Source organism: Mirounga angustirostris, unplaced genomic scaffold (genome assembly GCF_029215605.1).
Source record: "Mirounga angustirostris isolate CCGP_5_RB_7025 unplaced genomic scaffold, mMirAng1.0.hap1 SCAF_10, whole genome shotgun sequence".
Classification (NCBI taxonomy): Eukaryota; Metazoa; Chordata; class Mammalia; order Carnivora; family Phocidae; genus Mirounga; species Mirounga angustirostris.
In genome coordinates this window covers 77,051,888-77,066,557 of record NW_026991718.1, presented here as the reverse complement: position 1 = coordinate 77,066,557, position 14,670 = coordinate 77,051,888, and the positions used below count along the sequence as shown (strand labels likewise).

Sequence of the window (14,670 nt, the reverse complement as noted above, 5' to 3'; positions counted from 1 at the left end):
GGGCTTGCTTGGTAATCCAGGATAATCTCCAAGGTCTTCAAATTTAATCACACTTGCAAAGTCCCCTTTGCCATATAAGGTAATCTTGCCACAGGTTCCAGAGATTAGGATGTAGCCATCTTTAGGGAGGTGGTACTGAAATTGTTCTGCTTACCTCGCTAGTCAGTATTTATTGGGCACTTACTATGTACCAGGTACTGTTCTAATCATTGTACATGTATTCACATATTTAGTCTTCACACAACCCTGCAAGTAAGACATTAATACAAACCCTATTTTACAAGTCAGGAAACATGCACAGAGAGGTTAGGTAACTTGCCCGAGGTCACAAAGCTCTTTGTGGCTAAATTGGGATACAAATGCACTTAACCAGCATATATGTATGATAATACATACAGAGAGAGATGATATATATTGATCGCAATATATATATCTATATATCATATATATAATTATGTGTAATTATAATCATAAAATAATAATTATTATATAGGATATATAATAATTATAATATAGTATATACATCATATATTTTTATATAATATATTCATTCTTTCTATCTATCTATCTATCTATCTATCTATCTATCTATCTATTCAGTATAAATAGAAAAACTTGGAGGGATATTTCCCAACATGTTAAGAGGGGTTATCTCCGATAATGGGATTCCACTACTAAAACGAAGTATATTTTTTGAGGGTATATGCTCATGGGTGCTTTTCTGTGTTTTCCAAGTTTTTTAAAGTGAGTGCATGAATAAATTGAATAAAAATAAAAAATTATTAAACTTATTAAATGAGAGGAGCAAGGACAGTCACCCATCTTCTGTCCTCTTGAATCAACCATGCAGTGTCCCTTGAAGGGTTTTCTGCCACTGAAGTCTTAATGTCAAGGCACCAGCAGAGGGCGCTGCCCACAAGCTTATCAGGCACGCTTAGACCCGCTGGGAGTTTAATTACACCAGGCCAGGATGTGTGGCTGGGGGTTACAGGCCTTGGTCTTTCCCCTAGTTATCAACCTGCTGTGGGCCTATGGAAGACCCAGCGCCATCCAGCTGCATCTGTGAATCCACCCAGCACTGCCCTGAAAGACCTATACAGAGCCGCAAAACAACGCCAGTTTGGGCTGGGAGCAGTTAGCTCCGGGAGAGAGAAAAATGATTCAGGACCCATGGGACGAAGTGAAAATACCAGAAATGTGGTGGAAGAATGGGGAAGGACGTCCGTAAGAGTTATTTCTGTAACTCTGTGCCCAGATGGTCACATTTTGGGACAGTCCCCAATTTTGTCCTTGATCCTTGGACTGCAGTGTGGATCCAGGATTCGAACCCATCTGAAAAGATGTATAAGAGCCTGATGCAGCCAACAGTATCCCCCTCCATCCTCGCCTACATCCCAGCCCCAGAACAGAGAAGGCTAGAGACCCGCAGGACCTCTGTCCATGCTTTCCTGAGCCTTTCTCAGACTGCGGGACCCAACACCAGGGTTTCAAAGGTGTTTCATATCAAGCTTGGCTTTAGATCAAGCACATATCACAATAGCTGCTGTTTTGCAGATTAAATAATTTCATTTATCTTGACTGCCGGCATTTGAGTCTCGGGATTGGATATCGATATTTATGCAAACAAAATGCAACTAAGTTTCATGGAGGGCAATGGGAAAAACTTCTTTCCAAGGAACAAAGGGAAATAAGAAAAAGTCTTGGCACATTTCTCTTTCAAATGGAAGTCAGGAAATTCAGATTTCTTGCTGATATTGATGGTTTTTTCCCTAAGCTCCACCTGAGACTTCCTCCCGTGCCTACCCCCATGGTACTCCATAAAGAAGGCTGGAGAATGTGCACACACACACGTGCTAACACGCGTGTATGATCACACACATGCACACACCCTCCCTGGACGCTTGAGTGGCACTTGCCAGAATCATACCTCAAACTGATCTGCCAGCTCAACATCTGGTGATAAAAATTACAGCAGGTCAACATTTCAAGAGGCTAGTCTCTGGAAATATTTAATTTTCCTCTTCCCACTGTCCTGATCACACCCTCCAAATTGGCCTGGATTGGCCTTAGGACAAGGGCATTTCACTGGGGCCCCCAGGAGCTTGAGGCTGTAGAAAGGAAAATGCATTCTCATCATGAAGGAGAATATGCACAGCTCTGTAAAGGAACTCAGAGTTTGCACCCTCAAATACATAGCGATAGAAGATGTCAAGGCTTAAGACATTTATGCAATTCAAACCCTTTGCATTATAGATGAGAAAAATGAGGGGAAGAGAGAACATGACTTGCTCCAAGAAGTCATATGGACCAGGTCCCTTCACCATTTGTCCACAGGGATGGTATTTGGATGAAAGGAACGGGATTCTAGTCTAGTGGTGTCCCGGGAAGCAGACATGTTTGAGCAGGGAGGCGGAGCTGGGGCATCTACCGGAAGGAAGGTGGCCGGTGGGACCAGGGAAAGCGAGGGGGCTCTGCTGGGGAGCAGAGGTACTCACTCCTCTGAGTTGTTGCAGGCGTTGGCGTTGTTTCTGGCCAGGGGCCAGCCACTGCAGGGAAGTAAACAGAATGCAGCATAGGAATCTGAGCTCAGTTCCAACTGCTGGGGATCATTCGCCCCAGGTGGTTATCCCGGTACCCCATCCCCTGTGCCCTGGGCCTTTCCACGCAGCTTGAAGCATCCAGAACAAACATTTTTTTGTGACTGGTTAGCTGTAGTAAACCTTGTGGGAAGAGAGGATGAACTTTTGGCTAAACTGAGTCTTCTGAATAAATGAGAGTTGCTATGTGAATCCCACCCAATCCTGGCCTCGCGTTCCACTCAATTTCATTCAGTTTAAACCATGTGCCGGGCAGTGTGCCAGGAGCTATGAGGGGCACAGACATGAAGCCGAGGTGCACCTGCCCTCACGGGTGCACTCAGATGAAGCGGGCTGAGCACCTTCAGCAGCCGCAGCAACCTGCTCCCCTCATCTGCGCAGGCAGGGCTCTCAGAAGGCGCCCTCCCCCCACCTTGAAAACGCAATCACAGCAGCTGCATCTGACTTGACTTGTAGGGCAGAAAAGAGACCGTGGACAGAACTGTCCCAGTTTTGAGTCTATCTTGCCCTGGACCTTTGTCCCCACATTAATCTTAACACTCCGGGCCCACCACCCTGGTCTCTGTAAGAACTGGGGAGAGAGTGGAGGCCGGTTGGGCACCCAACTGCACATCTATTTAAAGCTGAATCGCGCGGTCCTCCTTCACGGTGCTCTCTGAATCGCGCGGTCCTCCTTCACGGTGCTCTCTAGGAAAGGGCATCATCTCCTAGGGCTCAGGTGCTAATACATGTGTTGTTGACACAGCTAGTTTAATAAAGCCAGCGTGGCCTCAAGCTGCCTGTCTATCGTCACTGCAGACCATTCACAGAGGACGGCCAGGACCAAAGCCACTGGCTGGTGATACTCCTGCCTGGCTCTCAGGGAGCCTCTTCTATGATGCTAAACATCGAGCCAAATGCCATTCTGGTACTTCTGCTCACCCCTGCTCAAGTCTCCCTCCTTCTCACCATCCAGGATGTGGCTCTAACTGTTTTGGGAGAGGTTCTGATCATCAGAAAGTGCCCCGAGGATTTTCCCAACCCCTGTGAAATTGGGAAAGAAAGTGTAGCTCCCTGCGATATAGTGGTCTGTGTTTACCACATCTCTGTGTCTGGGGTCTCTGAAGGCCAAACCAACAGAATGACCAAGACCTGTCTTTGCATACATTCTGCTTTGCCAATGGGATTTGCCTGGAAAAATCCCAAGTCTTCCTCCCTCAGGAAGCCTCCCTGATTGATCAGCCACCATCCTGCACCATCACATGCACCTACCCACTCTGAACCCTCAGGTGAGTGACCAGGCGTCTGAGGTACAGTTGGGACCTGACCCTGATGGGGTCCTAGCTCAACCCTCTGCTCATCTGGTGACATTGGGAAACGGACAAAGAGGCCAATGTTCATCTTCATTAGGCTAAATTTGTAGAGAAGATAATTTGATCACATTAGCAAAGAAGTCTTTGCTTGCTCACCAGGAACTGAAGCAGTCTGGCTGGCTCAGTAGCAAACCTCTCTCCCCTCCTCCTCCTCTGGCTTCTCTTCTTCCTTATCTGCCATCCCTCCTTCCTTTCTGGCTCAGCAGCCAACAGCACACAGGCCTTATAGTCATGGAGCCCCCTCTCGGTCTAGGATGCCTGGCCCTGGGAACCTGGGATGGCCCTGCACACATCCCCACCAGCACCCGGGCCCTCTGTGGTCCCTTCCCAAGCCCAGAAAGCCTGAGGGTTTGTGGTCCAAGCCCAGGTGAAAACGTGAGCCCCAAAATGCCAGGCCTTTGCATCTCAGCCAGCAATTCTCATGCCTTTCCCAGCAGGGAGACTAAATGTTCCTCTCCTAGAGTGGTTGCTAGCAAGAAATTTCCTTGAACTCTCATATTTTATCTTAAATATGCTTGTATATTTTGCAATCTACTGCATAATCTACAATAAGCCTACAACACAAACATACAAACATGGAAGCAAAATGGAAGCACCTGGAAGATCCATCCTGCTTCCTCTGAGGCTGCATGACCTTCCCTCCCCAGGGGCCCTTGGATGCCTGTTTGAGCCACTCACACCTGAGCCCTTCTTCTGCTCATTTGACACAAAAACACGAAGAATTTTCTCCAGCAATTATATAAGGACCACCTGTTCTGCAACAACCATGCTTGTTTTCACCTTTCCATCTTATAAATCTTGGCCTTACCTAGAGAATTCAGCCAAAAGATCTTTCTAAGCCCCCTTTTTCAGAAAGCAGATTCTGAGCAAGAGGCTTCGTGTTTAAGAGGCTCAGAGGTGATCAGCTTCCCCCTCCATATCTTACCTCTCTTCCTCTCCGACTGCCTAGAGGGTCCTAAAGAGACTTCTGTTGCTCAGTGTCACTGGATGCAACCTGTGGTGGCCCAGTGGTCTCCCTGCTGACCACAGGCTGAGGAGACTTCCCAAGAACAAGAGAGGAGGTGAGGCAGCAGCTCTGTGTGTGGGATGTGTGTATGGGGGGATGTAAGTCAGCACCTGCAGATTTCTCTCAAATGTCTACAACAGCCACAGCCCCCAGTCAGGTGGTGGGCCATGCATGAAGATACTCAGAGCGCTTGTTCTGCAGACCCTTCTCCTACCAAAAAGCCAACACTCTCCCCGTGCCCCACCCTACCCCACCTACACTCCCCACCCCCATAGTTCCTATCCTGATCTGGGATATGGCTGGCTCCTCTTGAACATTCTGACCAACCTTCAGACCTTCCTCCCAGAAGATTGTATGTAAACCTATGCATGAAACTGTGGGTACCATTTAGGTACTCCCTAGGCTTATCGGTTAAAGTCCCTGGTTTTTAGTAAGGTGGGTCACAGTGCAATCTAGGAGGAGGGTCCTTTGATGGAGAGAGATGGGTGAGGCCAGCATCCCCAGATGCATTTGAGAGCATCAGTTCCAGGGGGCGCGGGTGGAAACTCTGTGCAGGATCAAAGGAGGCTGAGGACCCTGGTTAGAGGGTTTCTTCTCCTGCAGTCCTTCTTGCCCTCAGGGCAGTGACTGTTAGAGCATGCAGTACTCCCCCACCCCAGACACCTTCTTCAAGGCCCCGGTCACGAGGCTGATGCTCCAGGCCACTCACACAGTGGATCTAAGCTGCAGGAGCAAAGCATGCTTCCTGCCCCACCCCCACCTGGTGCAGGTGGCTCATCCCTTTGGTTCCTTACCTTCTCCCTCTCTCTGGTGGCTCCTGGCTGCCCACATCTGACTGGGCATTGCTTTCTTGGCTGGACACCTCCTTGAGCTCAGCTCCACGGAAACGCTCCAGGAAGGAGTCTCTTCTCTGGGCCTCATGGTGTAAGTGCCTGGTAGTCCAGGCTCGCAGTGAGATGATCAGGCGAGACATCCTGGAAGGACATGGACAGGCAGCCAGTGCAGAGAGGAAGGAGACGGAAAGCCCTCTTTTCCAGGGCTGGGGCGGAAGTAGAGATGACTGGCAGGACATGGGTCCTGGGGGCCCTGGGCTCAGGTGTGCATCTCTACTCCATTGGGGCCTTATTCCCTTCTCCTCCAGAACCTGCCATCTGGGACAGAGCTTTCTAGATAAGGGGCATTGTCTTCATTATAACTTTGTCCTTTTAACACTTGGACTCTGCCAAAGGCATGATTCTTCAAATGGGTTATTAGCAGCTTTTCTGCTTATCATTCCTTTTGTAGAACTCTTTGTTATGACTGGTAAGCATAGGAATAGAAAAGAATCAAATCTGCAAATGGTGATAAAATTTAGAACAAGGTTTAAAGGAACAAGTGCCCAGATACAACTTAGATTCTTTTCCTAACCCTTGTCTTATTGTTTGTTATACACACTCTTGTTTCCTCCCCAGGCTTGTACACAAGTTCCTTGGCAAGTTGCGCTGACCCATCTCCTGGAGCCAGACCCTGCGGGGGCCGCAAGCACCTGAGACCGGTCAGCCCATGTCCCCAGAGCCCATCTTAGCTCCAGCTTTCCATGAGAAGCCTTCCCTCAGCCCTGCCTCCTGCCTTCCCTGTCTCTTCCAAGGGGAATGAGAAGAGAGCCTGAACTCTGCTTCTCAGTTTCTGGTTGTCCTGACTTGGTACCTACGGTGCATGCCACTGTTCTCAATCAAATAAGTTCTGAGCAGTCTAGAACGAGGTCATGGGCTGTCGCGTGCTTAGGCCCTAATCACACACTTGGGAACTTTGCCTAAGAGAGTAAGTTAAAGCAAGAAGACATTCCACACACAGAGATGTTAACAGCCGGTGCTGCAGACAGACGCGGAGGTGCCTGCGTGGCCCAGCCTCTCTGCTCTGGACACTCCTCCCGCCCCCACCCTCCCGCTGCCGAGGGGCTGGAAGCAAGGTCACGCTCCGCACTCCAGCTTCAGCCCACAGGCCCGGGAATGGACAAGACACCCACAGAGAATCACTCAAGCCTCTGAAATAAAAACCACTCCAAGATGGGGTTGGGTGTTTCCACTCAAGATCGTATATAGCAAAGGGCATTTTCAGCCTGTGCCTGCTGATGTGTGAACAGAGAAAGCTGGAAACAGAGGAGACATGCAGGGGGAAAAAAAATCACAAAGATCATGACACGCCAGGAGAAAATGAGAGGGAGAGGGCAGGTGCCTCCCCCGCTCACCTCTCATGAGCCCCGTTGGCTCCCTTCCCATGAGGTGGTCTGTCTGAGCTTGCACCCGCCTCCTGCCTCTGCCCGCCCCCAGGCCTTTCAATATGGGCTGGTGTGAAGGTGTCCTCTTCCTTGCAATCAGTGAGCCTTAAGACAGCATTTTATTAGTAAGACAAAAACTCTGGAAATCATGGAAATGCCCAGCTATAAGGGGCTAGTGAACCAAATATTCCTCCGCAATGAAAAATATGAAAAATAACTAGAGGAATTGATTTTTGTAATAATCTTAAGCAAAAACTGTAGAACATGTGTCTATATAAAACTACAGCATTGGTTAAAAAAATAAAATGGTGGAAGGAAATAACAAGCCCTATGTTTGTTGAGCACCTATCGTGAGTCATCACTTGGCTCTGATGCCGGCCTCACGTTGTTCGATGCATCTCCAGATGAGATCTGGAAAGGTAAGATGACTTCTTCAGGGTGGCACAGCTCTTGAAGCCAAGTGCAGATGTCGTCGGCTCAGAGCCTGGGTAATCTTTCAAATCCTTTTGCAAGGATGTGAGTTATGCACCCGAGAGGACCTGCCAGAGGCTATCGCGACAGTGTCCCTAGGGCCATCTGCGCACCACTGAGGTCCCACCGGTGCTCTCCTGCAGCTGCCTGGTCTTGTTTCTCAATTCTTTTTGGAACCCTACCTGGTTGGCTTTTTTCTAAATTCTTCCAGACTTGAGCAAGTGCCTCAATATCACTTTATATGAAAGCAATTCCAGATAACAGCAGTTTTTCTTAGGTTTTTCTCAGCTCGAACACTTGATCTGAGAGGACAGTACTCAGGGATAGATTTCTGACTGCTCTTCTCCTGCCCATTTTCTTCTCCAAATCTTCAACTCCACCTCCACCTCCACCACCGTCCCCCACCCCCCCCATTTCTTCCTGAGACTCATCTACCTTCCTCCTGCCTTGGTTTCCCTCTTCCCAAGGAGAGCGCTGAGCCTGATCAGTTACCTGGCGGGGCCCTGGCTGGTGTAGGAGCTTTGCCTGGACTCCGCCAGTCCTCTGGTCTCCATGGCGATCTGCTGCAGTTCTGACGAAGTCTCCTCGCTCGGCGAGTGGACCCTAGGAAATCAAATATGCAGCAGGCTAAATTGATTTCAAGCTCATCCCCTCCTGGACACACTCAGGGATGAGCTGGCCAGATGTCCTGCTTAATGAGGAAAGCCGCCAGCACTGGTCTTCACTCTGTCAGTCTGTGCTCCAGCCGGATCCAGCAGATCCCAGCTTTTAGGATAAACATGGCCTTTCTTTTACAGCAAGCCTGACCCCAGAAGGTAGCTTGTCCAGCCACTGCCCATGGACTTAAGGGTGCAGGCCAGCAGCACACGGTCCTCATCCGAGCACCGGGCAAGGGTGTCCCAGGGCCCACCATCGGGTTCCACAGCAGCTGTTTTGGCACAGTAATCCCAGAACAAGAATTCTGGTTCAAACACCATTCTGCATACTGAAATCCTATCTGCTAAGGCCGGACTATGGGTACACCACAGTCACACTACCTGGGCAGGTATTTGTGTGCTTGGCCGGCAGCCCTCTCAGGAGCCCATTTGGTATTTGGTTAAGAGGGGTGTCCTGGAATATCGTATGGAATTGGCCTAGACCTCCACGTGCATTTGTACAATGATTTCGCATGAAAATTCATTTCCACTGTGGCCTTTTGCCAAATCCAACCTCTGTCCCCTGCAGTGGGGGGCTGGGCAAGTGACCTCACCTGTGCAATTCAGGGTGAAGAGCATGAGCGCAAATAGGACAGGTGCCCACGGCTCGATGTGAGCACCAGTCACATCAGCAGAGCCTTGGTGTTTGTTGAACTGCCCAGAATAAGACCAATGTGTTTGGGCATATTTTCCTTTCGTTCCCTGTCTTTTAAAATCTCCTAGGGCTAAAAAATTTGATCAGCTTGATTAAAAGCCATCCAGGCATTGACCCCTAGGGATTTACACTTCATTCTATGAGTCTTGAAGAGCCCAGGCAGGACAAATTAATTCCATCACATGATCTATTGCAACCTAATCAGCCTTCTTAACCAGGTGGCAACACAGTTGAGGAAGTAAGCAACAATTAATGTCAGGAAAAGGCTCTCTCTCTCCTCAGTGAGGGATTGGAAGGCAGAGTCCTGAATCCCAGCTGCAGATCTGCTGACTTCTATTTCTACAACATCCATGCCATCTCCAGCCGCAGGGCGCTCACTATCGTCCCATGGCCCACCTGGGCCATCTTCGTAGTGGGCTCTTCCGTCCCTCAGCTTCCTCAGACCAAGGCTACTTCTTTTTTTTGTGCTGGAACCACACAGAGGCAGGCCTCTTCATCTTCTCCATGACCACCTTTGTGTAGATGGGACACGAAGGGACAGCTCTCACACCTGTGCCCCTTCTGGTTTTGCAGGCTGGAATCCCCCAGCTCACCCAGCCACACCTCATCAGGTTCAAGGCTCTTGCCCATCGTGGTCGTGCTCCTGTGAGCAGGTTCCTGCATTCCTGCCTGGCTGGGCATGGAGACTGAGACCACTCTGTTGTTACTGGACCCCAAGCCAGAGGTCATTGTAGGTTTGTGAGTGATAGGTTTGTGATAGGCCTTTGGTGTCCCTATCACCAACTACCATCAGCCAAAACCCAAAGTCTTATAACATGGGCTGCTGTTAAGCCAGAAGGTCCTATCTTGTGCATGTATAATTGGTTTGTTTGAAGTAAGTTCTGGACTTTCCATTTATCTGAGCCACTTGATGTTTTGGGACCCTTGGTATGCAGTGGTGCCATGCTAGTTTTTCCTCCCAGCTCCATCTGGTTCACATGCAATGCACAAACCATAGGCCATTTATTAACTGTTTACTAAATGCCAGCCATATAGATCTTATCATTTAATCCACATAACCACCGCATAAGAGAGAAAACTGAGGTTCAGAGAGGTTAAATAACTTCCCCAAGATCATACGGCCAAGTGGCAAAGCCGAGATTTGAATGTCATTCCATCCCATGTCAAAGCCTGCTCTCGGGCCCCTGGGTGGCTCAGTCATTAAGCGTCTGCCCTCGGCTCAGGTCATGATCCCAGGCTCCTGGGATCGAGTCCCACATCGGGCTCCCTGCTCCACGGGAAGCCTGCTTCTCCCTCTCCCACACCCCCTGCTTGTGTTCCCTCTCTCACTGTGTCTCTCTCTGTCAAATAAATAAATAAATAAAATCTTAAAAAAAAAAAAACCTGCTCTCCTCCACTCTATGAAGCTGCTCTCTGTATTTTCACATATGGCACCGATTAAAGCAAAAGTTTAATAGGACATGGCTGAGGACTGAGCCCTGTGGTATGCCACCGGAGACATGGCTCTGGTCCACCTGACTATACTATGTGGGCATGGCTCTTTATTTTCAAACCATCTAATTGAGTTCTCCCTCTTACCCCTAAAAGACCACCCACGTTTTTCATCTTTAGACTCATGGGAAACACTGCCAGAGGGCCTGCTGCAGTTCAGAAGCTCTGATCCCCTAGCCCTCCTAATAATCTGTATACTATGAGGATAGAATGTGCATTCCAAGGCACCCTGGGCAGTTCCTAGAGGAGGGAGAGTGGGATGAAAGTGAGTGAGTCCATATCTCTAGTCCCTGGATCCTAGCAGCTGGTGTGTGGTGGGGTTAGGGGTGCAGCAACTGACAGCTGGGCTGCAGCTCCATCACGGCATGTGTGCCCGGAAGATCCGGAGGCAATCCCAAGGGTAAAGGTGTTCTGTCCCCACCAGCAGTTCCTCAGGGAGCTCTGGGCACCAAGAAGCCGGCCCAGCATTTCTGCCCAGTCTGCTTTCTGTTAATTACGTGAGGACACATCCTGAGAACAGATTTATTTGCATTAGTAGCAAAAGAATCAATGACATCAGAGCTGATGAGTATGTGAGGAGGGCAAAACCCACCTCAGATTCCAAAGCAGGCCTGCTCCTGGCAGCGGTGAGGGCTCCCATGTGGGGGCTGGGTCTGGGACACTCGCTCGAAGGGCAGGTGCAGAGTGGGGAGCCAGGAGGCCTGGGTCCAAATCCCCACCCTAACACCTATTAGCTAGGTGTTCTGTGGGCTGGTCACTTACCTTCCCTAAAGTTTTGTAGTCTTCAAAAAGGAACTAAAGGAAAAATTGGTGATTTTGTATTGACTTCAGTAGTGCTCAAACAGCCAAGTCCAGAAAAGGCACATTTCGCTGTGAAGAATAGGGAAAGCCTTCTAGGAAGTAAGTTCAAGGGACCCAAGCGGGCCTTTCTTCTCCCACTTGTTTTTTTGATGCTTTAAGTTCTCTGATGTCTTCTAGCTCCCGAGTCTCTACCCTCGTTCAATGAGTGGGGGTATTTAGTCAATCCAATTAGTTATTCCTCAGAGAAACTGATTTTACCCAGCAGATGGAAGAGGAGATGGGAAGAGAGAAGAGCCAGATGTCTGAGGTGACACTTTGAGTCCCCGAGGACCCACAGGTACTGAGAAAAAGGGAGCCACTTCTGGCAACCAATGGAAGAATGGGGATCCAGAACCTCCCAGAGAAATACAGAGGCAGGAGAGATGGGGGGCCAGGCCCTGTCCTGTCGGGAGCTGGCAGAGGGGTCTGGGGCAAGAACAACCCCAAAGCTGCCCTCCCATTTGTGGACGCCGACTGTAGGCAGCGTGATGACAGCTTTGCAGGAAGGAGCTCGGTGAAGTTGGCGATTGGCAAGAAAAAGAGCAGCCAGCACAACACGATGTGGCTGTTTTCGAAGGAGAAGGTAATTTTCAACTTGTGATGTTCATCTTCTAAGTTTTCTTATAAAGAGGAACTTCGTGTCTGTGAGGTAAAAGTTTCCCCTGTCCCTGGGAGGAGACAGGGGTGCTCATCAGAATGGCAACTTGTCGTCAGCTTTGCACTTTGCGGAGCACCTGATGTCTTCCTCTGGTGACTTTGGAGACGTAAGAGTAAACAAAACCTTTGAGAGCAAGGGTGGCGACGATCATACCTTGTTTTATTTTCCTCCTCTCCAGCCCTGAGGAACTTGACTGACCCACAGGCACTGCCATTGGCCACATGTGACCAGGGAACTGAAGTGAGTGCATTTTTGTCTTCGGTCCTGGGGAAGCAGGCTGAAAATGGTGTTCTTTGGTGATAATTGCTTTGGGCTCTGCTCAGAGAGCTGCATGAAGAAGGCTTCTCTTCGGTAGGACACAAACCCCGGTGCCCCAAAGCTCGCCTAAAATAGCTACACAAAGAGATTGATCTGAGATTTGAGGTGCCCCCGGTCCTCATGGTAATAATCTGTCGCAGATTCCGAAGTCTTTCCCTACTGCGTTATCTCTTCAAATATGCCAGACTGCTCTTAAATAATCAAGTCAACTAAGCAGATCTAAATAGAAAAGAAAAATTCAAGACAATTTTATTTCTGGTATTTCCAGCGTTTTGACTTTTTTGTTCAAATGAACAAAACATGTTCAAATGAAATGTTTTCATTTCACAGAGCTCCTTCCTGCAATGTTTTCATCTTTCCTTATGGTTTGTCACCAGGAAAGTGATCCCAATGATTTAAAAAAGGAGAAACTGAAATCTGGCTCTCTAATTTGGTGAAAGATTTCGGGACAGGGATGTCTCAGGGGATGGGGACGTGATATCTCCTCCTTCCTGGGCGCATTCAGCAAAGGTCACAGTGACACACAGGTTCCTACTAGCACAGTTTCTTGATATCATTGAGGACAAAGAATTATTAATATGTAAGGAAAAACCCTCACAGTTACTTCTCCATTATGCTTTCTAAAAGGATTTTAATTTTGTTTTTTTATTATTTTTTAAAAGTTTATTTATTTAAGTAATCTCTACACCCAAAATGGGGCTCGAACTCATGACCCTGAGATCAAGAGTCACATGCTTACCAACTGAGCCAGCCAGGTGCCCCTAAAAGGATTTGAATTTTAAATTTTTTTTTAAGATTTTATTTATTTATTTATTGGAGAGCGAGCGAGAGAGAAACAGCATGAGAGAGGAGAGGGTCAGAGGGAGAAGCAGGCTCCCCGCTGAGCCGGGAGCCCGATGTGGGACTCGATCCCAGGACCCTGGGATCATGACCTGAGCCGAAGGCAGTTGCTTAACCAACTGAGCCACCCAGGCGCCCAGGATTTGAATTTTAAAGCAAGGATCTATGGTTTATTCAAACACCATTTCCTCCCCTAAAACAGTGATTTGAAACTTTAAAAATTTTGTGTGTACAAGCCAGAGTTCCTGTTCAAATGAATCTTATAGGGAAAACTAGTCTGTATTTAGACAGATTTTGGGCTGTGCTGGGAAGCAGAGGAGGGGCCTGGACCTGGCCTCTGGCCCAAGGCTGTTCCACCCCCCAGCCTGAACACACATGCTCAATCCTTAGTAATGCCAAGGAACCCATTCCAGAAACTTCCATCTGTTAACCCAGTCCTGCCTCCATAAGATAAAGCAAACATCTGTCTCATGATGTTTCTCTCTCTTTTTCTCTCTTTTTTGAAATCTCCATAGTGTCTCCATGGGATTCTGTATTAATCTGTCAACAAGCTTTTACCATGGGAGTGGTGGGGCAAGGCCGCAAGTGAGGCTCAGTGAGAACAGACTAGTGGTCAGGCTGAGAAAGCATGACTTGGTCACAGGCAGGAAATGGCCAGATCCAGATGTCAGGACAGCTGGAGCTATCTGAGGTCAGAGGAGGAGAAGGCTTCCAGCCTGGGACACCAGGGAAGGCGCACAGGAGGGAGACTCATTTCCAAGACTGACAGTGAGCACTGACTGAACACTTTCTCCACAGCAGGGACAGTGCCGAAAGCATTCACCTATTTTAACCTCACTACAGCCCTCTGAGGTCAGTACTAGTCCACTATGCAGAGGAGGAAAGTGCAGTCCGGAGCAGTTGCACAACTTTTCAGAGCTGGTCAGTTGCAGAGCCAATGTTCAAACCCAGCCAGCCTGACCCTGAGCCTGTTAGTCATCACCTGGTCAGGAGATGGGGGGTAGGAGGGAGAGTGGAGGGCTTCTTCCCATCCATGAAGATGGTAAATAGCATTGTCGAAGGGCATCAATTCAGAACCCCTGACTTTGTGGCTGACCAACCCTCCGAGTGTGCATAAACCCAGCATGAGCCCCCAGAGTCTCTTGGAAGCTGGAGGCCCATCGCTGGGGTCCCTGTGGCTTAAATTGAGCTAGCAATTTATTTTGCAAAGGGTCATCTTCCAGGAGACCCGGTGAGCTCTCTTCAACAGCCCATGTCTCAGGCTGGGCTTGTAGGCCACTGGCTGAGGCAGAGCCAGGACAAATCAGGCAGAGATGGACCATGGTGGTGTCTGGTCAAGCAGGCATTCTGGGCAGGAGCCCCAGCCCACCAACTGGGCCTGCCTTTTCTTGAGTATCTAACTGTAAAGAGCCAGACTAAGACCTTGTTGTTCTCAGCCCCAGGGAGTCTGGAAGGTCCATGAGAGGCTCTGATGATGTCCCACTCGAGAC

General features: G+C 48.9%; 1 protein-coding gene across 1 annotated transcript in view; it reads right to left on the bottom strand.

Annotated features, from left to right (window-relative positions):
* The window catches only part of CNGA3 (cyclic nucleotide gated channel subunit alpha 3), a 51,606-nt gene that overhangs the window by 16,048 nt on the left and 20,888 nt on the right, over positions 1–14,670 (bottom strand). The window contains exons 3-4 of the mRNA XM_045885137.3: positions 8,176–8,286; positions 5,750–5,929 (exon numbers count right to left, since the gene is read on the bottom strand). Of these exons, the coding sequence (XP_045741093.1) occupies positions 5,750–5,929; positions 8,176–8,286 (291 nt within the window). The remainder of the gene's footprint in view (positions 1–5,749; positions 5,930–8,175; positions 8,287–14,670) is intronic.